Below are 27,496 nucleotides of genomic sequence, written 5' to 3'. Positions count from 1 at the left end.
CTCAAGGTTTAAGGTGTGCAAATCATAGCTACACTTCTTCACCATACAGCTGCTTTGATGACTGTTTTAAGGGTTTATACTGAAAACATTCACCCTAACAGGAAAAAAAAAAAAGCTTAGGCAAGATGCAAACCCTCACCCCTCACCACCATGTCCCCATTTTTAACCCCCCCCAACCACTGCCACTGCTTTTCCATCACACCCAGCTAAAGCTCCTGAATGCTTGCTCATCTTATCTAAAGAGCATTTTGTACAACAGTCTTCATGCCATTAAACAGTAGTTTGCTGCAAGCTGGTCAAGGAAGGCAGTGAAAAATCTGTAGGAGAATTGGACAGAGAGGGAAAGGCACTGCAGGAGATGAAGCACTGGATAGAAAGGAAAGGCTGCAGGAATGCAGGTGCACAGGAAAAGGTTCAGGTCTCAGCCTGGGAGTATATTCCCTATCACCCGTAGCACTTGCATGAATTCTCTGTTTTTGCAGCATCTGGTAATGAGAAATGAAGAGATTATCTGGCTGCCTCTGTGGCACTCATCTTGCCAAGAAAATCCCCACCCTACAGGAGAAATCCTTGCTAACAGGATCAAGATGTGCATACTTTCAGTGCAATAAACAGAATCAAGTTCTGTCTTGGTCAGAGGAATGTTTCATAGGCTAGTCTTAAATTTCTCCTCAAGTAACAATTTAAAATAGAAAATTAATTAAAAACCAGCACAACAAAATATTCCTAAATTATACTCTTCAACAGAGAAAGACACCTTTTTATTGGTTTTTGAAGGATTAAGGCAGAGAAACAATGTTTGTTGATTCTTCTATGAAGACAACAGAAGTTTTTCCAGTATTTTTTCCTCTTTTTTTTTGATGGAAGTGATATTTTCTTTGTGCACCAATGCACTGATTTCCTTCCCTTCCTCAGATGTTCTAGATGTCAAACCCCACCAGTGCTTGTTCTACAGTTCGCTCAAGGCACTTCACACCCACTTCTTCTAAAAAGTGTTTATAATTCACAGCATGAGGCTTCATAGTCAGACAAGATAACATCTGTCAGTTGCAAAGACCTGAGTACCTTTCCAAAAAAATAAACTAATCTTTCAAGGCTGCAAAAGGTAAGTCATTTTATGGAGAGATAAAGGTGCTGTAAGGTAAAGTGATTTGTCCAACATTACACGCTGGGTACAGACCATGGCAGACCACTCAGGAAACCCAGTTCTCTTGGCACGTCTGGCAGTACAGATTGTGCTTCCCAGGGAGTGCTTGGAGAAGAGCAGCATTTACCTTTTTTAAACAAAACAAACCCCCTAACACCTTTCCCTGGTCCAGATCCATTTCTGTTGACACTTAGCTGCTGACAGATGCAAACATTTGAAAACAAAATAAAAGATGTTTCCTGTAGGAAATTCCAAACTTAAAACTCAGACCTTGTGCACTAATCTGCACTGATGTTTTCCTTCACAGTTATCACTTTTTCAGCAGTTGCAAGAGTACCAGCATGGACAAGCCATTTGCAACCCAAGTCACCCAAACCACTAAAGGGGTAGGGAATATGGGAGAAAACCCCAGCCAAGCCAAATATTTCTATTAACATCACAAGCGAGGGAGGCTGCAGTAGTGATGAGATGCCAGAATGGGTGAACTGTTCAACTCCTGCAATAGTTCCTGACCTTGCTAATACTAGTAGAAGATTTTGAAAACGTGTGTCCTGTATGGCTCGAAAGCTGCAGAACATCAAAGCTGCAGCAGGGTAAAAAATCCTCAAGCCTGAATCAGCCATTTAATACTGTTATTCAATATATTTTTTTTAATTCTGCCTCTTCTCAGCACACTTTTAGCAAACTTCTGGGAATCTACCCCTAATTCTGGTATTAGCCTGTACTTGTTCATTTTGTCATCCCCCCAAAGAAATAATGAAGAGCTGTCTACACTTTTACAGCTCAGTTTAAAAAGACAAGCTGCAATACAAAAAAATTCAGGTTCTCTCTCACTGCCAAAATCACACTGATCTACATCTTAGATCTACAACCTGTTTTTCATAGAAATTTTACAAGATTATTTCTCTTTGCTTTCAAAGATGCCAGTAGCTTTCTGAAACTTACTTAAAGGTTTCTTTCCCTTCCAGGTTAACAGATAGAAATTGCAGCTTGGGACCTGTAAATAGTGCCTTTTTTTTAACCTAATTTTGCAGCTTCCTGTAAAAAAAAAAAAACTTTTTACAAGGTTTCATTTCTGAAGTTCATATAATCTCTAATGTACAATGTTTTGAAAAGTTATCCACAAGACAATTATAGCTGTTGATGTGAAACATCCTTGCCACATAAACAGGCTATGAATCTTACCACTTTTAAACAGAAATGTGCCGGATAATCTCCATTATTACAGTAGCAGCATTGTTAAATTTCAATAGTTTGACTGCACTTTTATGTAAAGTCTCAGATGAAGCAGTATTGAACATCAGAATAACTTTGCTGGTAATTTATTCCTATTCCAAAGATTGTAGCCCTACACAGACTTGAATGTGGACAGGTATGTAATAGTGTTAAAAAAAAAAATCTAAGTAAAAGAATTATTTAATTACTTTAAAGGTTCTTTAAATCAAATCAAGGTTGAAATGTCATACTGGCTCCCAGAACCAAAAGCCTGTCCTACTAAAGTTTACCTTTTGAAAGACAAGTTTTAACCTGAATGATAAATTCCTCAGAACATTACTGTTCAAGAGTAACTCAAGAGATTATTTAGAAACTATCTCATCCACCAACCTAATTCTCCCAGTGCTGTGAATCCCAGGAAATTTAACGAGAGGTTCATGGTAGAATGAACAATAGTATAAAACTAGGTGGCCTGCAGTACTCTTAATTGGGTGAGGAGCTGCAACCTTGGGATCACCACTACTTTTGCTTCTTCACCTCTCAAGAAACCCAGGAGCTATGTGTTCCTTTTGCCACAGCAAGGATCAGAAATAAAACCCCACAGCACACAATTGCACTGTCTGTTAAATTATGCATGGGTCAAGCCCTCAGAAATCCCATTACTGTATGTGGAAGCACAGAGGTGCAAGGAATGTTGACACCAAGCAGGGCAAGCCCATCCACCATCCCCAGACTATGCTACCAATCACAGCCACTTTACAGGATATGTTCATACCCAGGAAGAAAGATTATGAAGACTCTGAGACTAAAGCATAAAAATAAAAAAATCCAGAAAGCAGATCAAGTGGTGACACCAGCTAAATCAGTGACAAACATTTTAAAATCATAAAAGAAATTCACAAAGCAAGGACAGAGGAATAACTGAGTTATTCTGACAGCCTTATGCACAGATTTTGTTTTGTTTGACAGGTATAAATAAGCTCTAGCCTCTGACTGAAAGGGAAAAAAAGCTTTCACACTCCATCAAACAAGCCTAAGAAATATCTATTTAAAGAAACTGCCAACTAACCCATCTCAGTGTATGTAGTAGAAAATAGCATGTGCTTCATTTTACAGCTAGATTTCAAGAAGTAGGTGTTCAGCAGTAGCTTGGTGGGGAAAAAGAAGCAACCATATAAGGCAACAAAACCAGAATAAAAAAGAATGTGTTTTGGTGAGTTGGGCAGACATCTGTTCTTACCACACAAGGCTTGGCAACTTTCAAATTAGGGGAACCTCAGATTACCCTTTCAGCTAGGCAGTTAACACACAAAGCAAGGTTCTCACACGTAAGTCAAGATCAGATTTCTTTGTATTTACCTGTCTGCCTTCAAAAGCAAGTTAGATGGCAGTTCAAGAAGTTGGTTGTGTTGCACGTCCAGGACTTCCACTTGTGTTCGCTCGAGCCGATCTGGTAGCCTTCCTAACATGTTATGTCCTGCCAGCAGCTTACGCAAGCTACTATTGTAAAACAACCTTGAGAGAAATAAAAAACACCAAAAATGAGAAAAATCTAAACCAAAGAGTTGCTTTGAGAATTTAGGTGCACTATCACAGTTTATTACAAGAAAGTGATTCAGTCAACTGATTAGCAGACATGGTATTAATTACGCACAGATCCAAGAATGTCTTCCCACTCTCCACCAACTTCTTGAAAAGGTTGTTCAGAGACAGGGAAGGAGGTTTAAGGATGATTCAGGAGTGAAACTAGTGAGAGAGGGTTATCTTATTGCACTGTATAAAAAACATGAACACAGAAGCCTGACAGTGAAGGAGGTAATTGCTAACAATGGCTACAGAAAACTGCACATGTGGGATCCCCTTAGCTAATGGAAGAACTTCAGAAGTGTGGGTGAAATCACCAGCCACCCCACAAGCTTCATAGTCCTCTATTCATCATGTGCTGACTCATAATCCAATGCAATTCCCCACCCTCCTATTTTCCTTTTCTGTTAATACCAGACTAACATAAAGCCTCCTTTCCAGTTCTACAGCAAATGAAATTTATCTAATCGGCTTTACTTTCTTGAGCTTTTACAAGCAATAGATGACCTGGAGTCTCATCCCCCTGCTCCTTTTTTTTTTTTTTTTTTTTTGGGGGGGGGGGGGGGGGGGTGAGGAAGAAGGGAAAGGGAGAAGAAAGCAATGTAAAGAGACAAAAACAAACAGCTGTTCTGACCAAACAGTAAAGCTAAAATTTGCAGTAAAACACAAAATAAGGAGTTTAAAATCTGCACCTAAAGACCTCAAAAATGGAGCAACTCTCGATTTTGAACAGGATCACTTCCAGCAAATTAAGAAAAAAAGATTATTCTTCATCTGCCACCTGTCTTACATTCCTGCTGCCATACTGTTTAACCTGGCGAGCCTGGGCATCATGCTGACCTGTTTCAATCAAAGACTCTCACATTACTCAGCATTAAAGCAAAAATCTTCTTCCCTCTGTTACAATGACCCAAATATACATAAAGAGCCTCCCTGCCCCTTCCCTACAGCACATCAGGTCATCAGATTATTGTGCCAAAATAATCAATGAAGTATGCGGAGTATTTTCCCCTTGACAGATACAGTCATATTCCGTATCTGTGTGCCAGTGTTAACAGTTATCTCAGTCAGCTGCATCGTCTGTGTTATGACCATGGATACAGGTCAACAGCCAGACATATCATTCCAGAAGGCTCAACACAGGGTGAAAAGACTTACCATACAGCGATAAACTTATCTATTATGTTTTCATTATTTAACCATTTTTGTTTCACTCCTCTTTTACTTGAAAATATCTCTCAGTTATGGATTTGCCTTTCTATTCTATTTCCTTTCCTAATCAAGACTGGCTAGTATCAACACCAAACCCATGAAAAAGCAGAACTGACTGACAATGTCTCCAAAAAACTGTATCACTTTGGGGTTTTTTTGGACGGGTGGGGGCAGTGCCATTTTAAAATAACAAAAGTTCAAGTCAGGGCAAAAACTTTAGCAATTAGCCTTTTCATGAAAACAGATTTTATGAAATAATTCAGAAGAACTGTGTAAGTGTGGGGTTTTTTCTGTTTTGGTTTGGGTTTTTTTATTGTTTCGTCTTACTTTCCAAGTTACAGAAGCACCAAGGAACTGGGCTGTCTGAAGGGGGACTGAATCACCAACATTTAACTAAGCAAGCTCTTGATGAGCCCGAGACACCTAGTTCCCAAGCTGGGTGGGGAAACATGACTCTGGGACTGCTCTTCCCCATGGGCAGCTTCCTCATTTGCCAAACTCCCACTGGAAGCATTGATGGGATCAAAAAATTCTAAGGACAATCACATTGCTCAGCATCAGCATCTTCTAAGAAAACATGGTTTGGTGAAAGCATTCAACCAATTCCTTCAGTAAGCAACTGTTCAGGAGAACACAATGTTGAATACAAATAGATCTTTCTAAAAAATAAGACAAAAATGGAACAAAAATAAATACAGACATCTGTTCACTGGTAGCAGCAAGGTCATTTTGGCAACTCTTAATTGAAGCATTTTCCTTTTCTTTGGGGAATCTTTGGCAACATCAGTTTTATGACAATGAACTGCTCTGCATAGCTAAGACTAAGTACCCTTTTTGTTATTTTTCAAAGCAGAAATGGCTGCATTACAGCCAAACCTACATAGTTCCCATTTTCTTTGAGGCAAACATTAGTAAACAGTCTTCTATCTCAACTGCTTCAACTCCTGTCTTCAAGGATTGTTTTTCTGTTTCAAGAGGTAAACACACATAGCACCAACTGTAGTTTGTTTAGATTAGACGCAACCTTCAGCCTTCCAGGAAACTGCTGGTCAGTCAACGCTTGAACGTTTGTGGTTAGAGATGCAAGCACCCTCATAGGAGAGTCCTGCTCACTCCACAGGTTTTCAGAGTGCTATTCCATGTAGAAGGAAAAGCACACAGTGGTGCACGTGAACACGCTGGGCACCAGTATTTACCTCAAACTTAACAGCAGAGGTCTATGTGCCCAAGTTACTTGCATTTGAATACAGACCCAAATTTCCCTAAATTTAACAGACATTCAAAGCCTATGTTTTGAACTGGGCCTTAAAACTGAGCTGACATATTAGGAGCTAAGCTATCTAGACACATACTACAAAGAAGAGTTTTCAAGGATAAACTATTTCCTGGAGTTAATGATAAGAAGTCAGGAGAGACAAGTGGGATGTTTACTGTACCTAATTTCAGCTAATCATTAATCTCCCAAAGATATCCGGTATGCCTTGCAGTTATGAAGTGCAAATGAACTTTTGTTGCCCCCACCTTCTGAGTGGGCAGTTTCATTTTCAGTGAAAAAACAGAGGGATTAATAGTCTGCACACTAGCCCATTAGTTTGCTTGGTAAATCTCCTCATATCCTTTTCTGCCCACATTTCTGAAATCTATTCTCTTCCCGCTTCTGACACTAGAACTGCCAGTTTAGACCATACGGCACATTCATCTAACCCAGACAAAACTATCCTTTTTGGTTTCTGATGCTCTTTCATGTTGTACAGCTCTGTAAGGAAAATATTTAATAGCTCAGCATATACTAGCTGTCTACAATCTTCAATTGCTCTGCACATCCCCACGCAATTTCACCCTTTGTGCCTAGTATGTTCTCCCTCTTTCTCAACATCTCTTTTGAAGCATACAGAGCAGCCAAGAGTGACAGCTCTCTTCCAGTGAAGTCAGGGACTTAAAAATTATCCATACCAGCATTTGACCAGTATATTCACCTGGTACAGGTGTCTCTAGGAAAAAAAAAAAAACAAACTAGTAAGAGCTAGTCATTATTTAAACTCAACTCCGGTTTTCCTTCCTGTTCACCTGTTTTCCTATCATTTGTACTTATCAATTTTAAGTTTAGACTCCTGGAAAAGAGAGCCTTGTAGTGAAGGCAATCGCTCTACTTGCAGGAGTTTGCTAGCTTGATGAGGCTTTACCTTCTCCTCCCAGCACATTTTCACTGAAAAGGGGTTGTGAACTGATGTCTCTAGGCACCACTGAAACTAAGTTACAAGATCTGTATCTCTAAAGTGTCATGCAAAGTTATAGCTGTAAATATTTAATATTCAGTATTAAAAATGAAGGGCTTTCCTGCCTGAACAGCCACATGAACAGCTTCAAAACTTCCACCTGGAGTTCAAAGGCACTGTTTTCTCTGCATGAAAGTAAAAGAAGAAAGGCTGGGTGGAAGCTTCAGGCATGACGACACCCCACAAGGTAAAAATAAAATCAAACAAAAGATAAAACGAGCTTGACAGTCACTGAAACAAGCTAAACACTGAATCAGCAATTATTTCTGAATTGCTTATCCTGTTCCACATTGTGCAACTGGTCTGCAAGACTCACCGGGCAGGCAGCTCACGTATCTGATTGTGGCCAACATCCAACACTTCCAGTTTCCTGCTGTCACATACCCACTCAGGCAGGTTTTCCAGGTGATTTCTATGAATAAAGAACACAGAGCTAAAGAACTAAACGATAATCAAGATGTAAAGGCTATTAAGAATACAGCCTCAAGAGAGGCACAGATACCTTCATGAAATAAATCTACTCAATAGTATGTTTCCTATGAGACTATCACCCCTCCTTCTCTAAGTGCAGTAAGGTCCTGAGTAAGGTCCTTATCTCCCTAGATGTACAACCACAAAGAAAATGAAAAAAAATGCTGCTTCCAAATTATTGGGAAAGGAGTATTAAGAGCATCAGAGTATCAATGATGAAGAAGTCTCTCCATAAAGAATAAAATTTGTGAGATGCTCCTCAGAAGACATTCACACCCTACACAGTTGAAACACACCTCTCTGGGTTTCAGGATTAAATTTATGGGGGATCACTCTACCACTCTTCAGCTATCTCACTGACTAGAGCAAAGGCTTTTATTTTTTCGTAATCTCTGAAGTTAAGCATTTTGCTTTTCTTGCATTTGTCTTCACAGAAGCTAAGCCCTCTAAAAAATACGTTCTTAGAGGTAAGTTCTTCCAAATATTGCACTGAAAACATGTAGCTAGGCACAGTGAGGCACCCATGTATCCTGCTTAAAGACAAAAATCAGCAGCACAGAACACAGGAAAGATTTTGTGTGTGTACGTTCACATAACTTACTACTTCAGTTAGCATACACAGATGCAAAACTGGGCATCACATAATATTCAGGCACTTGTAGACTTGAAGTTCAGGAACAGGACCCTTAGACAGCATGAACATAAATCTACTCTCATGGTCAGTCATGTATTTGTATCCTATAGTTTATTCATGCAATAGCCTTTAACCAAAATACACAATAGCAACCCCTCATCCTCAGATATCTTCCTCTTCGAGCTCAAACAAATTTTCTAAATTCCAAGCACACCAAGAAGCTAAAGACACCCTACCCATTTAGTTACAATGCCATCACTGAACTGAGGCACAAAAAGGGTGATCAAAATCATGCATTCTGCACCAATTTCATTTACAGCTAAATGGAGAATACAGCTTTACAAAGAATGCTTTTCAATACATCACAGTTCAGTCACACTTCTGTTACATTTAGGTGCAGAATGCAAGTAACTCATGGTTGATGAAACTTTGAAGTTGAAAGCCACTTGCCTAGGTTAACTCACTAATTGTTATGATCACCCTCAACAGCTTAATCATGCTTTAAACAGGCTTTTTAATGAATGAGATTATCACTTCAATGCGCAGATGAGTAATTCCTTAAATAAGACAGACATTAAGCATATGTATAAAGTGTTTTCCGGATTCAGTCCCTAAATTGTACAGCAAACACCCCCCACTCCCCCCCTTTTCCATTTCTTTCCTCATCTCACCTCCCTCAAGGTGAGAATTACAGATGTGTTCAAATGGCAGCTGCAGACATCCCTGCAGCAACCAAGGCCACAGAGAACACGGATGAGCTGCAGGAGCTGCCAAACTGATGAGTAAACTATCAAACCATCACCTACGCTGGGCTTGTAACACAGACATTCAGAAAGAAACTTCTGCATATGTCTCTCATTGGTGCACGTTTGAGTCACTGTGTTATGTCTCTATAAGATAGGAAATGTTTAAATCAGGGAAACACTTTCTTCAACTATGAAGCCACATTTTGCTTTTAGGACTGAAAAAATAAAAGAAGTCAATCTATGAAAAGGAAACAGGGAAGAACTGGACAGTAGGAAAAAGCCCATTCTTTAACTCTGAAAAATCAGTCTTCTCATATCTCAAGGTACAATTCCTGTTTCCACTCCCTTACAGTAAAATACTAGTGAATGTCATTTTTCCATAAGCTTCACTGATGCAAATTTTAAAGGCCCAAGAAAAAACACTCTTACCGAGAAATATCCATATAAGCCAGGCAATTGGGAACTGGATACACATCAAGGTGAACAAGTTCTAGGGGGAAAAATACATAAAAGTGGTGATAAAGATTTGCACCTAAATAGCTGTTCCGTAAGAGTTACTTAAAGCAGCTAACACCCAGAGATTTCAGAACAAGTCAGTAACCTAAAAAACTTCTGAGGATCTGGATCTCCGTGAACTGAGTTTTGTTTCTTTATTGTCTGAGTACATTTGCTCTATTACATTGTACTCGCTGTAACAGACACTGCATAACTGATCAGAGAGGAGAAACTGAATGATTTTAAAAGTTTCATGGCAAATTCTCATTTTTCCATTTTTGTCCCAGAGCTGTAACTTCACCTCCACCACCCTCTGCCCAGTACAGTCAGTCACAAACCTGCTCTACTTTTTTTTTCCACTGGTCACTAATGGTACAGGCACAGGAAGGAAGACTCCCCACTCTGGAACAGCAAACTACAGAATACTCCAGAGTCCTCTAGGTCATGTCAAGATCAAGAGCATTTTTCAACACATTATATGAGCCTTTGCATGCCTGTGGTGTTCCTGGTTGCAGGCAGCCTTACAGACCTTCCATACCATCTCAACTACTGCTAGTAATGTTGTATTTTGATTGCTTCAATAATATTCCATATCCTAAGTTTTTTAGGTAGCTAATGCTTAGAATGAAGGTTGAAACAAAACCAGCAGCCATTTATTTAAGCCTATATAAAATCAAGTAAAGTGAAAGTGTAACAAGCATCATGGTTGCTTTGGAAGATAAGACTAAAACAAGATGGCTGCAGGTGTAAAGAGAGGATATCCAGGAGGAACAGCAAGACCAAATAGACAGTTGATTGCAAGATACAGGTTGACTTGGGTTCTCAGCTCACATTGCACAGCACATGCTCAGATTATGTTAACTTTTCTCAGCTACAGAGAGCCTGGCATGAATACTTAATAAAGGCACAGGCTTGGATATCGTTGACAGCCTTTTAAAGGCAGTTCAGACTGTTCCTCAAATTCACAGCTCTCTGAGCTTGCATTTTATTTATTCCATACCAAACTACTCCGAACAATAAAATGGTGGTGAAAACTGAGTATTTTAAGTAACAGCAGCTTCCAAAGACAGATGAAACAAATCCTATTCATGGAACACAGGAGTTACTCAACTGGAAAAGGCTGCATTATTTTTATTACCAAATACAAATGAAGTTACTCATAGATTTCGTAGCTTTCTGGCCAGAGTAAACAGCTAGAGATAGTAGCAAAAATATATATTATTTTAGTTTGTCTCACAAATAGCCACTTATTCAAACTTTCTCAACTCTAGGGAAAAGCAATAAATTCCTTATTTGCCTTAAAGCAACATAGTAATACAGCCCAAAGAACTGACAACTTCAAGACTCCTCCCTGCTGGCATAGAGAGGAATTTCAGCCCAAATTCTAAAATTTTCAGTTTTAAGACCCCCAAATCAGTAGTCCAGTGTTATCTGAAAGTCACTTCTGAAGCTCAGAACTGCCAGTAGCATGACACAGCGCATGTGAAACCCTTTTATCCAAGGGTCACATCAAGAGCCTCCTTACTCCTCCTGATGACATCCGCTGCACTCCACAAGCATCCCACTGAGAAACAGGTACAATATCAGAAGTCAGATGACAACACCACAACTGCCCTGAAAACACACTTACCGTTTGAGGAAGCATACAGCGCTTTGAGAAAATATCCACTGATTTTGAGGGTCACCAGTTGATTCCGCTCACAGTGTAACACTTCAACATTGTTAAAAACTGTTGCATCCAGCTCCCCAAGTTTGTTGTCTCTGAGATCCAGTTGGGTCACATGATGCAGAAAATCTATTTCATTGACCTCCAATCTCCTAATTGAATTCAGTCTTGCAGACAAAAAAGGAGATTAAGTGTAGTTACGCTGCAACCTCCTGCTAACAAACCAATGCTCATTCTACAATCAGTTGCACTGGATTAAACTAGCATGCTTCCAGGTTCTGATCAAGGTTGATTTTAAACATTTTCCCCTTTGTTATGGTATTTTAAAAGCAAGGTGGATCTACTTTGTCATTTTATCCATTATGACACAGAAATGATGACATCAAGCTACTTTCTATACTACTTTGAAATCTACTGATAGGAAGCTCTGCAAGAAGGTAAGTATTACTGTTACTGTGCCTATAAAAATAAAAGATGATCTGGTTGTTACTTGTGCCAATAGTTTGGAGAAGAAAACCTCTACAGTTCCTGCTGGCCTATCATGAGCATCTGCTGGAAAAGCCTGGCAGATACGACCTGCAGATATTGGGAGTCTCTTGCCTTACTGAAACGACAAACTGAGATATATCAGTTGCCATATATTCACCTCCTCTGTCAATATGTTTCACAGCAAGCAAATTCAGACACCTGAAAATGGGTGCTGAAAGAAAAGAAAGCAAAAGCCCAAGACGAGCGGGTCTGCCAGATGAAGAGAACAGGTTTTATCACATCTTCACTGCAGTACATCGACACAGCCAATACTCAGTAATCTCCCCAGAAGTTACAACTGAATGAGATGATCTCTAACCCAGCAATGTTTGAGACTGCAGAGCACTCCAAAGAGTTCAGTTTCAAATTCCCAGCTCTGATCAGAACACTAAAATCAGTATAGTAACTTCCGCTGGCCTGTTAAGCCTACTTAGTGAGGACAAGGTACAACACCTAGAGTTCTGTTGTGGCTCTTGCTTTCGGAGAGCTACCTTCTGTGTAGCAGTTGTATTTTCAGAGTAGCTCTGTTTTCCAGTTATAAGAAAACAGGTAATATGCTCCCTCCGACACCATAGCCTAATTTTCCTGTTTTCAATTTACAAGCAGTGCTTCCTTCTGATTTCACTGAAGCAAAGCACTCCACTGTGCAGCAAGTACCACTTACAAACACGTTCGACATTTACTATTCCAGGTAGCATTACAAAGAACCACTGTTCACAGCTTGGTGCAGAAAGGATGCAGCAGACAATGAGACAGCTGGAACTGCACCACTGGAATTCATGGTCAGCTCAGCCACAGCATCCCTACTCTGATGCCACTATAAATGCTTCAGAATTCATCCATCTATTTAAGCCATTTTCTTATCTTATGCTGACCCTTCCTCGACTGCAAAGTCTGACCGCTACACAGCAGTATGGTACACTAAGTTTTAGCTAGAATAGCTTATGTAACTAAATGGTTCCAGAATTCATCATTATTTGGACCTCATGGTCCAGGCACAGAACTGAGCCTTGCCCAGCTGATTGCAGAAGCTGGTTTCCCCAAAGACCATAAGAATAAGGAACCACCTCATACCAGAGCCATCTATAATAAGGACTCTGATGAGGACATCTATAAAATAGTGTTACTCATGGTGGACTATGCTTTTTAACGTACCAATAAATATTAATACCTATTTTTGTTCTTTCATCTTTACCACCCTTTTCTTCATCTCACACATCTGTAACATTTCAGACAGAAGCTTTTTGAGTTAGGGAACGCTATTTATACTGTATTAACATTACAACAACAAGAACTGCAAGAATCATCAGTGTCCCTGGCTCTGTTTTGTTTGACCTTTTGGTGTAAATACTAATTTCCCCCAGAACTCATATTCCTATCTATCAATCCCCCTAAATGCTACCTCTTCCTCTAAGAAGACTGCTAAGTAGAGGCAAGTGCTGTGAGTTACCTAATGCTACCAGAAACATGGTTCAATGGGCTAACAAGAAGAGATTCATACCTGGGGGCTATTCTGACAGGCAAGGAGAAGCCATTTCAACACCAATAATTTAGATGCACTTATCTTTCCCCTCTTTCAAATACCTACCTTAGATCCACATGTTTAATATGAGGCATCCTTTTTAACACCTGCAGGTTCAGGGCATCCATGCAGTTTCCTGACATACAGAGTTTATCCATGGCAGTCAGCTTCTCCAGCACCCCTGGAATGTCGGTGAACTCATTGAAGGACAGGCTCACATAGCTGAGCTGATGCATATGTTCCAATTCATCAGGAAGGGACTGGAGAAAGTTGCCATCCAGCAAAAATGTCTGCAAGCTATTAAAAGCGGGGGAGGGGAAGGGAGAGTGAAGAAAGTGAGTGACCTGATAAATCACTTTTCCTTCCTATAAACACACAGATCTGCTGCAGTTACAGTGACATGAAACATGCAAAAGGGCAGAAGAACAAAAATGTTAAGGAATAACACTTTAACATCTGCTACAGAAGACATCGATCAAATAATTAAAAGCCTTGGCAGCTATGAAATGTAGGCTGTGTTAGACAGTTGTATCTTCAAGAACTGTGCCTTGTGTGATGGTTGAAGCACATAAGCAAGGAGATTTAAAGATTTTCTTCACCATGAAGGTGACCCTCGTGTCAAATACTAGGGACTAAAACAGCTTCAAGACACAAGTGTGTTCCCCCTCCATCTGCACCTCACAACTGCTGCCATACAGATCTACAAGCCAGTCTGCTCTGACAAAACCCAGTACGTTTAAACTGTTTCTCATAGCAAGGTTACATAGAGTCATGAACTGCTTATTGCCTTTATTATCAGGCTGTGTACATTAAGTTTTTTAAAAGTACTTGCTTGTGCATCTCGCCTACAACTGCTGGAACACTTCTGAGGGCATTGCAGGACACGTTGAGTTCAGTCAGGGTTGGGATACTGCAGACTGCCAGTGGGAAATCTCCTAAATTATTATTGGAAAGGTTAAGGCTCTTCAACTTGGTGAATCTACAGTGAGATAAGAAAAAATTAAAAAAAAAAAAGTGACAAATAAGTGGAGCATAAACCACACAAGCTGCCTTGCAAGTTAATTAATACAAAGTAAGTTTGGTTGTCTAAATACAAATCACATGCATTTTCAGTTTATATACCCAGAACAACCATGGAAACTACCAGATACTCAAGTTCAACACCACTTACAAGAGTTCACTCACATGAAGACAGCATAGAGAAACAGGACCTCCTGAACAACATGCTAAATCTATTTCCCATGAGCATAATAAAGAACAAAACCCTTGCCATCCTTACAGTATGTTGTTTCTTCTGCGACATCTCATCCTGTACTAAAGCATTGCTCTTTTTCTGAACACTCTTCTTGCTAGGAAGACTACCCTAGTGACACTGGTTACAAGGTGCAGGAAATTCTCAGCATATGGAGCCCACTGTGCGAGAAGATCAGGTTCGAGATCATCTAAAGAACCTGAAGGTGCACAAGTCCATGGAATCTGATGAGATGCATCTGTGGGTCCTGAGGGAAACTGGCACGTGAGGTGGCTAAGCCACTATCCATCATGTTTGAGAAGTCATGGCAGTCCAGTAAAGTTCCCACTATCTGGAAAAGGGGAAACACAACCCCCATTTTTACAAAGGGAAAAAAGGAAAACCCAGTGAACTACAGGCCACTCAGTCTCTCCTCTGTGCCCAGCAAGATCATGGAGTGGATCCTCCTGGAAACTATGACAGGACACATGGAAAATAAGGAGGTGATTGGTGACAGCCAACACAGCTTCACTAAGAGCGAATTGTGCCTGACAAATTTGGTGGCCTTCTACAATGGGGTTACGGCATTGGTAGATAAGGAAAGCAAAACTGACATGATCTACCTGGACTTGACCAAAGCATACGGCACTGTTCTGCACAACATCCTTGTCTCTAAATTAGAGAAACATGGATTTGATGGATGGACCACTCGGTAGATAAGGAACTGGCTGGATGGTTGCAATCAAAGAGCTGTGGTCAATGGTTCAACATCCAAGTGGAGAGCAGTGACAACTGTTGTTCCTCAGGGGTTAGTATTGGGACCAGCGCTGTTTTAACATCTTTGTCATGACATGAACAGTGGGATCGAGTGCACCCTCAGGAAGTTTGCTGATAACACCAAGCTGTGTGATGTGGTCGACACACTGGAGGGAAGGGATGTCATCCAGAGGGTCCTGGACAGGCTTGAGAGGTGGGTCCGTGCAAACCTCATGAAATTCAACAAGGTCAAGTGCAAGGTCCTGCACATGGGTCAAGGCAATCCTAAGCACAAATACAGGCTGGGCAATGAGTGGATCGAGAGCAGGCCTGCAAAGGAGGTCTTGGGGGGTACTGGTGGATGAAAAACTGAGTATGAGCCAGCAATGTGCACCCGCAGCTCAGAAAGCCAACTGCATCCTGGGCTGCATCAGAAGAAATGTGGCCAGCAGGTCGAGGGAGGGGATTCTCCCCCTCTGCTCCGCTCTTGTGAGACCCCACCTGGAGTACTGCCTTCAGCTCTGGGGGCCCCAACATAAGGACTCATTTGCTTGAGTGGGTCCAGAGGAGGCCACAAAGATGATTGTGGACTGGAGCACCTCCCCTACAAGGACAGGCTGAGAGAGTTGGGGTTGTTCAGCCTGGAAAAGAGAAGGCTCTGGGGAGACCTTATTTTGGCCTTCCAGTACCTAAAGGGGGCCTACAGGAAAGATGGGGAAGGATTCTTTATCAGGGAGTGTAGGGATAGGACAAGGGTTAATGGTTTTCAACTGAAAAAGAGTAGGTTTAGATTAGACATAAGGAAGAAATTCTTCACTGTGAGGGTGGTGAGACACTGGAACAGGTTTCCCAGAGAAGCTGTGGCTGCCCCCTCCCTGGCAGTGTTCAAGGCCAGGTTGGACGGGGCTTTGAGCAACCTGGTCTAGTGGAAGGTGTCCCTGCCCATGGCAGGAGCGCTGGAAAGAAATGATCTTTAAGGTTCCTTCCAGCCCAAACCATTCTATGATTCTATTTGAACACTAAATTTTTGTGGTGTAGCTGAGCTCCATTCATGTGAGTAAATACTGCCTTTCAACCAAAAATTCTCATTAGAATATGCTGGTTTGAATACAACTGGGAAATTGGCTGAATTAAAGCAGAACTTAGCAAGACTTCTGTTGTGACAGAATTCTTATGCTTTCAATTAAGTACGCTGTCAAAGCTCACATAGATTTCAAAATTTTGACCTTGACATATCATGGAACTATTAAAAGATCCTTAAGTTTATCACATCAACCAACAAAGCAACTTGCATGTATTTGCCTTATTAAAGATGACCAAGACCGTTTGAACAAAAAACTCAAGAAGGGAACAATCCAATTAGCCAGCCTGAATGTTCAGCAACATTATTAAGGTTGCCTAACAACCACTGGGAGGTATGCCTAAAGGCAAGTAAAAAGATGAATGAAAAGATCTGTGTCAGATTCCATAGATGGGAGGAAGTTTCTTTTCTGGCATGGTTTACACTAGGACATTTTATTTAGACTTCATTTTCCTTTTGTTAAGGCTCAAGTCCTTTATTTGTGCAAGCAGGCTTTTATATAACGCAGCGATGGAAGCAAAACTGCACCTATGAACACTGCTATTCCACACAAAAGTAATCTCTGACAGCATGTGCCAGTGCACCCATAGCCTCCACATCAGCCCAGCACATTCCTGCCTCAAAGCACTTACTTTGTCATTCCCCTGACCAGAAATCACAGAAAATGTATCAAGCATTAAAAAGTTAAAAGTTTTAACATCAAAAGGCTCTTAAAATTCCTTTCCAACTACTACAATCAACTGGCACACACCTTCAGTATAGCCTAAATCTAACTCATGTCATTGACTAAAACTCAAGGTAAGCAGCACCTTCATATCACATTTCAATGGAGGTTGTAAGTTAAGTGTCAATTCTACCCCAAAAGACAGGCTGTAAACACACTTAACATTTACCCAGGCTTGCAGCAAGCAATGGAATGCTCTGCTCTCTACTGGTATTTTGGTGCAAAGATGGGGGGGGGGGGGGAAATCATGGCCAGAGTTATCACAGATTTTGAAAACTCTGTGCCATGCTTGAGGCAGAAGTTTGGAACAGAGTTAGATGGAAACTAAATGAAATCTTGCAATCAAATTACTGCTGCAGGGTAAAAAATGCTACTGTGCAGAAACAATGACTAATATATCTCTAGAGGGAGAACTGCAAAATAAAAAGGAGGCTAGGGTAAGCCAGCTGATGTTAATGAGGGATGCTATCCAGAAAAAAACCACCACATTTTGAACACTTTAGCTTCATATTCCTCTTTTTTGAGAGAAAGGGCTTAAAAATTTTGATCCTAGAACTGAAATGCACTCTAGAGTCCCAGAACAAGTGTCTCAGGGCTTCTGCCCACTAAACTACAATCTACTAGAAGACCCCAAAAACAATCTTGAGGTAATATTGCAGAATATCAAGCTAATAACAGGGGAAAGAGGACTGGGGGTGGTGGTGAAGAAGTTAAGAAATACATTAAGTAACTCCAATTCAGCATTCAGCTTCAAGGTTTTCTGTGCATGTTCTTATGTGTAGTTGTTCTAGGTCAAAGAGAAAAATAAATAAATCACACCCTGCCCCCCCCCAATGTATCTGGATTACATCTCTATTATCATAATGCGCATTTTAATGTGTGTTTATTTAGGGTCTTGTGAGTAATCCAATTACTAAATACACAAACTGAACTGGTTAACAGGTCTATATAGTATGTAAAGGAGGATGAGTAGTACATCCAGTATTGGATGTACTCATACAGAAGCTAAAAATGCACATGTAAGTGGATGTTGAATAATCCACAATGGAGAGTTCATTGTTAAATCACATTTAAAGAAAAGATGAAAGACACCATAAGCTTAAAGTTAAGAGATTAAGACAGCTAGTAGGAAGGAGATATTTTCTTCCTCCTTTGTAAACATGTTCATTTACCAAATGCTAAAGTTGCATTTCTTCTCATTGCAGCGCTGTCAAGTACAGAACATTACTAAGCCAAACTAGCAGGTATTTGCTCAAAGTTAAGATCTAAGTGTACTTCTCATCTTTGGTCACTCACTTCCCACTACCCACATCCCAAATTGGTTGGTGCACTTTCATTATGGAGCACTGCCATGCTGCACATATCAAATGCTGAACTGTTTACAGAGCTTCTTGTATCTAGATTTACAGTCAGTAGCACCAGTACCACTTGTAGCACCAACATAAATAAGGTAGAAGTATTTTAAACACTCAAGTTTTCTGTTACTGCTGAGTTTTTACACTGTCAAGCTTTAAATAGATTTCACAAAGCAACATCTTCACTGTTTTCTCACTTTACTCTTACCAGAAGTAGGGGCACACATTGATGTTGCCCCCACAGCGTTGCTAAAAAGAAGAAAAGGCACAACATTGTTTGAGACATGACAGTGTTAACAACCTCATGTCATGTCCATACATATGCTTTCCTTCCTCTTCTCTCTCCTTCCATGGTTCTAGAATGTTATCTGTTAAAAAAGTCAACCTGAGGAACAGCATCTCTCAACACACTATTCAGTTAGCTTACTAAACTTTCTATTGTAATTACCAATATATAAACAGTCATTTCTCTGACTAAAAATAGTTCTACTAGAGCAAAACGTTAACATGTCAACCCTTGGGTTTAAACATACGGTATGACCGAACATTAACTGCCATAATTGAGTCCAAAAAAGCCCACTTAATCCTGAAGCTGCCACTTCAGGAGTGATTTTAGTTTGACATACGCAAAATGAGGAGAGGGACTAACAAGAGAAGTTAGTATCATGGCAAAGCAGTGAAATGACAGGCTAATTTCAAATTCAGATTACCCAATGTACGCAGCAGAGGAATTTACATTACACAGTGCAGCATTTGTGTTCTGCTATATTTGGAGGGGGGGAATAGTATATTCGAGTTGGCCATACACCGTCATTGAATTGCAGCCATAACAGACTTGTCTGACACAACCAATCTTGCCCTACTCTCACCAAAAGCAATTAAAAGTAAGTATTTTACTACACCTGAAACAGAAGACACAGCTTAATAAGGGACTCAGTATTAGGAATGTGATTGTTTTCCTTAAACTATCTCCAGTATTTGGGCTGTCTCATGACTATGCTGTAGTTACATCATTTCAAGCAGCAGCACAATTGTCTCTCAGCTTCAGCACCATTTCTGAGCAGATCGATGGCACTTACCTAGTAGCATAGTGGCAATCATTGGAAGTAAACTACAACTTGCCACCTTCATGAATGCCTGCTACTTAATCCAGTAATTTAATAATGAAGAGAATTTCCATATAAACCCGACACACCAATTTCCTCCTTGGAAAACAAAAGGCCCAATTTACTGCCCCTTTGCAGCTGCATCAGATTCCCCATCCACAGCCTTACTGCCTAAGGGAGCAGTTAGCCTGGTGCCAGAAATACTGTCATAGCATTTCCCTTCTCAGAAAGGTGTAATTGTAAAAGGCTTATAGTTAGACAATTAAACAAACTATTCCAGGTCTCTTGCCCTGCTAAATTTGTCGAGACAGCTAAACAAAGGTAGACTGTTTCTGCAACAGCTAGGGAGATTCACTTGGGTGCTGCAGGTGAAGGCTTTGCACAGAAGAGTTTTCAATAGATAATACAGAGAGAAGGAAGGAGGAGCTCTGCTGGTATTTTCCAATCCATTTCTCTGGACAAGACTCCTGTTCGTCCAGAAACTATGTAGCTCATGTCACACCGCAATGAACAGATGGAGTAAAGTCATCTCAGGAAAGAGGGTCACTTAGTTTGAGGGCAAAGATTGATCCTGGTCAAGTCAGAAGAAACTTGAACAAATTCACCCATTAATTATCAATTTGTCTGTTAGCTGAATGAATAAATTAAAACATACATTTTATCTGATTGTTTATTTCCTTCCTCCTTTTGTAAACCCCATGGGGGGGAAAATAAAAAAAGAAAAAGAAATAAAGAAAAAGAGCAGAATTCCTCAGTTTTGGTATCTTCACTACCCTTTCTGCCAACACACCAGGAACAGTCATCCTGATATTTCTGCCCTTCTTTCCCTTGCATTTGAAACTATAAAAAGGCACAACAATTCTGGCATAGAGACTTGTGTCTATGTACCAAAATTAATACGTAGATTGCATTAAAAAAAAAAAGAAGAAAACAGACTGCACTGCACAAAAAGGAGTAAACCCTAAATCTAGGCAGGTTTTTTTCAAAGTATACAAATAATCACAGGTGTTAAGTCAAACTCAGACTACTTCCAAACTCAGGACAACAATAAAGCTTTTATGCTATTACCTAGTTGGTAAAACCACCATAAAGACAAGAAAAACAAAATGTATGTTTTGTTAGTAGAAATAATCTGAACCTACATTACTGTAATTTGCAGTTCTCAATTGCTGCACAACATACCTAGTGCACACTTCATTATGAGGTGGAAAGACTATCCTCAGAGAAAGAACAAAATTCCTAGACAGTAAAAAATATATTCTCCCTCCCTGTACTGGAAATTTATGTTTGAAATACAAAAACATTAGCTAGGGCTGGGATTCCAAACTGAAACATGTTTAAATACATGAAAAGAGAACACTTACTTTAGAAGCCATATCAGAAAGTAATAAACAAGTAAATCTGAGTAAGCTGATACACAATAACTGGATTCCATAAATATGTTTCCAATTTTCTGAAGCAGTACTTGGAAGAGATACTGCTGTACTTTGCCTAATAGTTCAACTAAAAAGAATCCAATTAATAACTGCAATTTCTACTTTTAGACTACACTATTTTTAAAAATGCTATTTCGTAGCATGTTTCTTAGTGCCATCTATTTTTCTCCTACCGATATTAAGGAGGTCACCGTTCCAATTTAAACAATCCAAAAAATCAAATGTATTTCAGGCATTAAATCAATTTTACAATCTTCCCCACTTGGCCACTTGTAGCAACTTCCTTTTTCAATTTATTTTTCTTTAATCAAATGTCACTGATTTTGCCAAGTATTAACATGAAAGTACTTTCTTGAGTTTAGAAAGGTACAGAGAAGCTACATAGAATATAGTCATTAATATCCAGAAAGATGCACTAACAAAACTAAACTCTTCCTTCAACGTCTTCACAAGCTGAATGAAAAAAAAGCAGTGAAGTTACATAAACAACATATTCCAAGTGTCTTCTTTAGTATTATAAATAGCAAAAAAATATTTTAAGGCTACATAGCTGAGAAAATAAAGGTAGCACCAGAACACAGTATAAACACTGGACTGTGTTTGCTACTAGCAGGTTTCTGGTTGTCAATATCATGCCAACTTCTCCTTCTTGCTCTACTGCTTAGATGGCTATGTTTCAGTCTTCAGCTGCAAGTGAAAGAGGAGAAACGACTATAGAAGTAAGGTTCCCTGGCTCTGAGACCATCAGAGTGTGAGAGAAAGCTCCCAGCATCTTCCCACACTGTGGGGCACTCCATTCCTTGCGGTAGCACACTCCCCACGTTAGCTAGATTCATTTAAATAACTTCAGTAACTGTGTACATTTAAAACCAAATTTCTTTCTAGAACAGCATCCCCAAAAAAACAAACCCCAGCTAACCCCTCCCCAATCCACACGAAACACCTCACCACCACCACACAACCCCACTCCCCCCCCTTCCCCCCCCTCCAAAAAATAAAGGGGGGTGGGGGGGAGAAAGATCAAATCTTTTCCAGTGCATCTACTGCCGGTGCCCTGTGGGGCCTGGCAAGGGGGAATATGTATACTTGGCAGGTCATTAATCTGTCTGACTTTCTTTGCTAACCTCAGCTTCATACACTAAAAGCAACAGTCACAAGAAGCACTTCAGTGCACTTTGAGACCGAACAAGTGGCAGGCAGCAGACTTTCTTCCCTGTTCCTCAATCTCTAGGGACAAGCCAGGATCAAACTGCATCTCACCCTGACTTCTAGCAAGCTTATGTGCTGGGTTCACACCAGCTGGGTCACTAATAGTGTTCCCCCCTTGCTATCTGGGAACCTAAGTATTCCCCGAGCAATGACTGGATTCCATTTACCTACTTACTGCACCATGGGTTTGTAAGGAGGGTTGAGCTTGAAGACACACCCCACCCCACCCCAATTCCAGGTTTTCAGGTAAAAACCCTACAGTTGGAATTAGTGAAGGATTTCAGAAACACTTGCACCAATATCTCAAGAGTCCTCTAGCCTTCTCATACCCTATAGATGCAACTCCACGTCACTGCCACTAGCCCGCCCAGAAGAGTTTCAGCTGAGATACCAGAGAAGGCAGTTAATTTCTGAGGAATCTCTGGGAGAGAAAAGATACCAAGTGATCTTAACATAAAAATCCATATAATCACTGTTAATAATTAACAACCACAATCAGAATAACAACTTGTTCTTCAGATAAAATTGGCAAGCATCATTTTGTTTATCATTAAAACAAACCTTGTGGCTTATTGCATCCCCCCTTTCTCCCCCCCCCCCCCTTTTTTTTTTTTAAAAAATCTGCAACAGACATTGAAAATGCAGGTGCTGGCAACTTACTTTTCAATATTAACAAGCAAACAGCATTCTTGATGCCAACAGGTTTTTTCCAACAGCATTGACTGAAACAATTACATATAAAGTGTGCTTAGCCCAGTGAAGCAGAGCAACAGTAAATAAGGACTATGGTTTATTCATTTGGTTCAAACCTAGAGCAACAGCACCCTGCAAAACCAGTAAGCCTAAACTCTTGTTTGTATTTCAGGACAAGAGCTGTGAAGTTACATTGTAGATACGGGGGAGACTGAGGTTTGGGAACACAGTGTACACATAAATCTCAACTTCATAGTTAAAAAAAAAAATCCACAAACATTGAAAGAGTGTAAGCAATAAAATTTATGACAACCTAAAACAACAGAATGTCTTAAATAGTTCCATTTATAGTACACAGGAGCTAAAATACCAAGGGCTTTAAGGTAAATTCTGACTCAATATTATCACAAGACATGTCAAGCCACTTCTAATACTGCAACAGCTGGGCAATCTTTCAGCTGGGAAATCTCCTCTCCCCCCAAAATGAAAAACACCCTTTCCTATCTTTTAAAAAAAAAAACAAACCACTACTGTGAGGGAAACCAAGTACAAACATTTGCTGTGTTTTTTTTTCCAATACAGATGAATTTTCAGACTGCCTACTTTTATATGTATTATGAAATATGTATTCCCTAGTAAGTAGGAAAAAAATACAGGTAGTCGTATATACCTTTCAACATTCAGACAGTTCAGTTATGAAAGTTCAGAGCTGTGGAGTATCTAAAGCAATAGAACTTTTTAAAAGTCTGAGTGGACAGTAAGGCAATGCAAGTATAGCTACTGAGGAAAAAAACCTGCATCTACATCTCTAAACCTTCACACACTACCATCAATTTAGTTCCTAAGATACAGGTTTTTCACTTATGCCATGTACTGAGCAGGACTAAATATTTTATTCAGAAATGCAATAAATTACATTATTTTAAAAAATGAAATAAGTAACTGCATAAGCAAAAGCAGGAATTCTTGGTTTTTTCCCAATCCATTCCTGACTATAGCAACGAAATCAGTGCATATGTCAGCATCTCATTACTATGACCCAGCTGCTTGCAAGTCTACTCAGTGGGTAGTTGAAAAGTTGGTATTTTTTTCTGTCTTTGACAAACGTCTTGTTTTGAAATCCAGCATTCACAAACATTTGTTAAATTACCACCTGAAGTGATTTATTAAGAGGAACTGCTAGCACTAAGAGCTGCCTATAGCGAGACAAATTTTGGTAGACTGCCTTCTTAACCAGATTTTAATCAAAAATTGTATGAGGAAGGGTAGGTATATAAATGCCAATGCATTTTGTTCACAACTCCAAACACATGGTTATTTTGGAGCCTTAAATACTTCTGGGCTTGATTCACTGGTGTTGTGCCCTGTGCGGCTGCAATTTAGCAACTGAGAATTTGGTATAGAAGCCAAGAGTACCAAATCAGAACAGCAGATTTTGTACTTGTTTTGCAGTGGTCTGAAAGAACATAGGTAAACAAAAAAAGACTTTTGGTCTATTGAGTCAAGTTTTACCTTGCATATCCCCCAAAAGATCTGAAAATGGGTTTATGAAATCAGATTAAAAAGGAAAAAACAAGTCAGAAACAACATGTTTTCTCAAGAATGACTGAGCTTCCCTTACTTTGCACATTGCTTTCATACTGGGATTCACTTAATTTCAAAAAGAAACAGTCTGCCCTTCTTGTTAGATATTTGTATATTACTTACTACAGAAAATCTGACTTTCAGTAGCAGATGAGCTGGCCCAAAGCTTTTTGGCAGCACAAGTAAAACTCAAGTTTTTCCACCCTAAGGAGGAAGAAGCCCACAGTGTTTCTTTGGGCAGGAAGGAGCGTGGCTTGGGGAGAGTACTCCAGGGCCAGGCTCATGCTTTTTCTGCTGTTGGGAGACAAAAGATAACCAATGGGGCACTGCTCTTCCCAACCCTCAGCAGGAAACTACCAACTCACACAGCCCTTTCCACTGGCACAACAACAGGAACAGTGGCATCAGCTTCCAGCTACTCACTGCCTGGGTGATGCCACCTGCGCTGGATGAAGATAAGGCTGGAGCACATCAGCAGTGGCAAAGGGAAGGTGTCAAGGGACAGGAGTTCATGAGGCACTGGCTCTGATCAACGGCAACAGTGACAGGTAACCTTCCTAATCATTCAGTTTTTTGCTTTGGAAGTTCACAGGCCTTCCCATGCCTTCTTGACAAGACACAAAGCAATGGAGGCTGGTCAGACTTACTCACTGACAGAATAGAACCAGCTCTCAGAAGAATGAGACAATCAGTATTGTTCCACCTCAGGCATATGCCCCTTCTCCAGATTTTCCTGATGCAGAATCTCAGAAAACAGGAAAGTTTTATTTGGTCACCTGAACTCTTTCACTCTTGTGCATTCATGCTCACATTAGTGAGAAAAAATATATCAGTTTATTAACTTGCAGTAAGACTCTTCAGCTCTTCCTACAATTGCAGTACCAAGAGAACATTAAACAGACAATAAACGTTGCCAATCACATTATTTATAAATGCTTTCTAATCCCAAACAGAATTAGCTGTATGTACATGGACAAAATATAATCAAGTATCTCCTATACACTTTCTGATCTTTAAAAAGGAAAAATGATTAAAAATTCATTAAAATAAATACATTCATTATTTGTCCATGTTCATCACCTAACTGACGCTAAAATTCCACTTGCTATCTGAAGACTTCTACCAACATTCACAGAACATCTAACCCAGTACTCCTCTCCAGACTGTTCATAAGATCTTGGAATCACTGCCTGCTTTGTTTGTGAAGCAGACCGGCTGGGTTCATTCATCTACCAATATGCCAAATTTTTGTTTTTCCAGAATGAAATTGGAATTATATAAAAATACAACAGCCTACATAATCCATCTTGCATTTTTCAGAAGTTTTTCAAAGAGGAAGGGATTTAGAAACGTGGTTTAAAACATTTCGTTTGACCAAGACCATCCACAAATATAATCCTTGAGGCACTCTGCACTTCCAGCTACCACTGAAATTAAAATCAGTTTTATATTCAGTTTGGAAACATTCATCTTTCTGAATACAGAAAGCCTGCTGATTCCACAGGACACAAACATTAAATCAGTCAGATCACCGATCATGCTGCCGTCTACCCATTTGTTACACTCTCGGATGAGCTGCAGTGAACAGAACAACTGGAAGGTCACAGTTACTGGGAAAGAAGAATTAGGGTTGAACAGAGTAGAAAGAGGACAGGAACCATGCTGAATTTATTAAATTAGGGCTTTCTTTGCTTGGGGGTAACAAAAAACTTTTAAGTCAAGTCACATGCGGTACTGTTCCTACCTTGAATCCAATCCTTTTGATAGGCAGCTCACCAACTCATATTCACTCCCATGAATCAAAGATTGAAGAACTACAGTCTAGCCTCAGTAGGTAGACAGAAACAATGCATTCTGAAAACTGCATTTTGGATTGAAAATAGCCTTCTATTTACAAGAAAAACATTGAGTGTCTTATGAAAGCTAGTCTGTTTCTAACACACAGGGTGAACCAATTTCTGAAGCATTACAGCCAAGACACGCCAATCCTCCACAAGAGGAGGTAAGATTTTTTTTTAGGAAAGTTCCTGCAGAGCAGTGGTCACTTAACTCCAAGGGCTGAGGAAGACCAATAGAAGCATACCACTTTACCTTTGTAATTCAGTAAGTGCTCGACTTGTGGATGGGCTAGGGTTTAGCCTCAGGAAGTTCTGCTTTAAATTGAGATGAGTGAGGTCTTGGCTATAAAACAGGTTGGCAGGCAGGTGCTCCAGGCTGCAGCATGAAAGATCCACTGAGCTTATGCGTTGTGATGCAACCTGGAAGTCAAGAGGTACACCAATATGTTAATGCTGTAATAAAACAAGAACATTTGCTTCACCCCTATTAGCACATGATAAACTGTTTCTAAGCGCAGAAGTAGTCAGTGTCGGCATATATGGCTGATCTAACAAAGTTTACATCATTGCTGAAAGTTATGCCATGATCTCTTGCTTAGCCGCGGTGCTAAAACCAGGTCCACAGATGAGTAGCAGGGGGAAATACATAAAAATTTGTCAAACTAGTAAGTGATACGGATTGTCATCAGTGAAGTTATGCGATATTCTACAACCAGAAAAAAAAAAAAAGATAAAGAGATTTGACATAAACTTTACATTAGTCTTTTAGTTAGCAAGTAACAGCAGCAAAACCAGTCTTCTATACTGCTGCATGACTGGTGGGTGGAGGTGAGGGGATAACAATCAGCCTGTCTCAGTTTCAAGGATCAAGAGCAGATATTAAATGGCAGAAGAAAGTGTTATCCCATTCCTATCTTACTGGAGGAAAAGAAAAAAAAATAATCATAGCAGCAAAGCACCGAGCACTCATCTCAATAAATTAGAAAA

The 27,496-nt window shown here is 40.0% G+C and overlaps 1 protein-coding gene across 1 annotated transcript in view; it reads right to left on the bottom strand.

Moving 5' to 3' along the window:
* Window positions 1–27,496, bottom strand: part of PHLPP1 (PH domain and leucine rich repeat protein phosphatase 1) — a 139,917-nt gene that overhangs the window by 22,257 nt on the left and 90,164 nt on the right. Inside the window, exons 4-10 of the mRNA XM_074899575.1 lie at window positions 26,763–26,929; window positions 14,329–14,475; window positions 13,563–13,793; window positions 11,411–11,613; window positions 9,715–9,775; window positions 7,751–7,846; window positions 3,722–3,877 (exon numbers count right to left, since the gene is read on the bottom strand). Of these exons, the coding sequence (XP_074755676.1) occupies window positions 3,722–3,877; window positions 7,751–7,846; window positions 9,715–9,775; window positions 11,411–11,613; window positions 13,563–13,793; window positions 14,329–14,475; window positions 26,763–26,929 (1,061 nt within the window). The remainder of the gene's footprint in view (window positions 1–3,721; window positions 3,878–7,750; window positions 7,847–9,714; window positions 9,776–11,410; window positions 11,614–13,562; window positions 13,794–14,328; window positions 14,476–26,762; window positions 26,930–27,496) is intronic.

Source organism: Athene noctua, chromosome 2 (genome assembly GCF_965140245.1).
Source record: "Athene noctua chromosome 2, bAthNoc1.hap1.1, whole genome shotgun sequence".
Classification (NCBI taxonomy): domain Eukaryota; kingdom Metazoa; phylum Chordata; class Aves; order Strigiformes; family Strigidae; genus Athene; species Athene noctua.
This window is presented reverse-complemented; position numbering and strand designations above follow the sequence as displayed.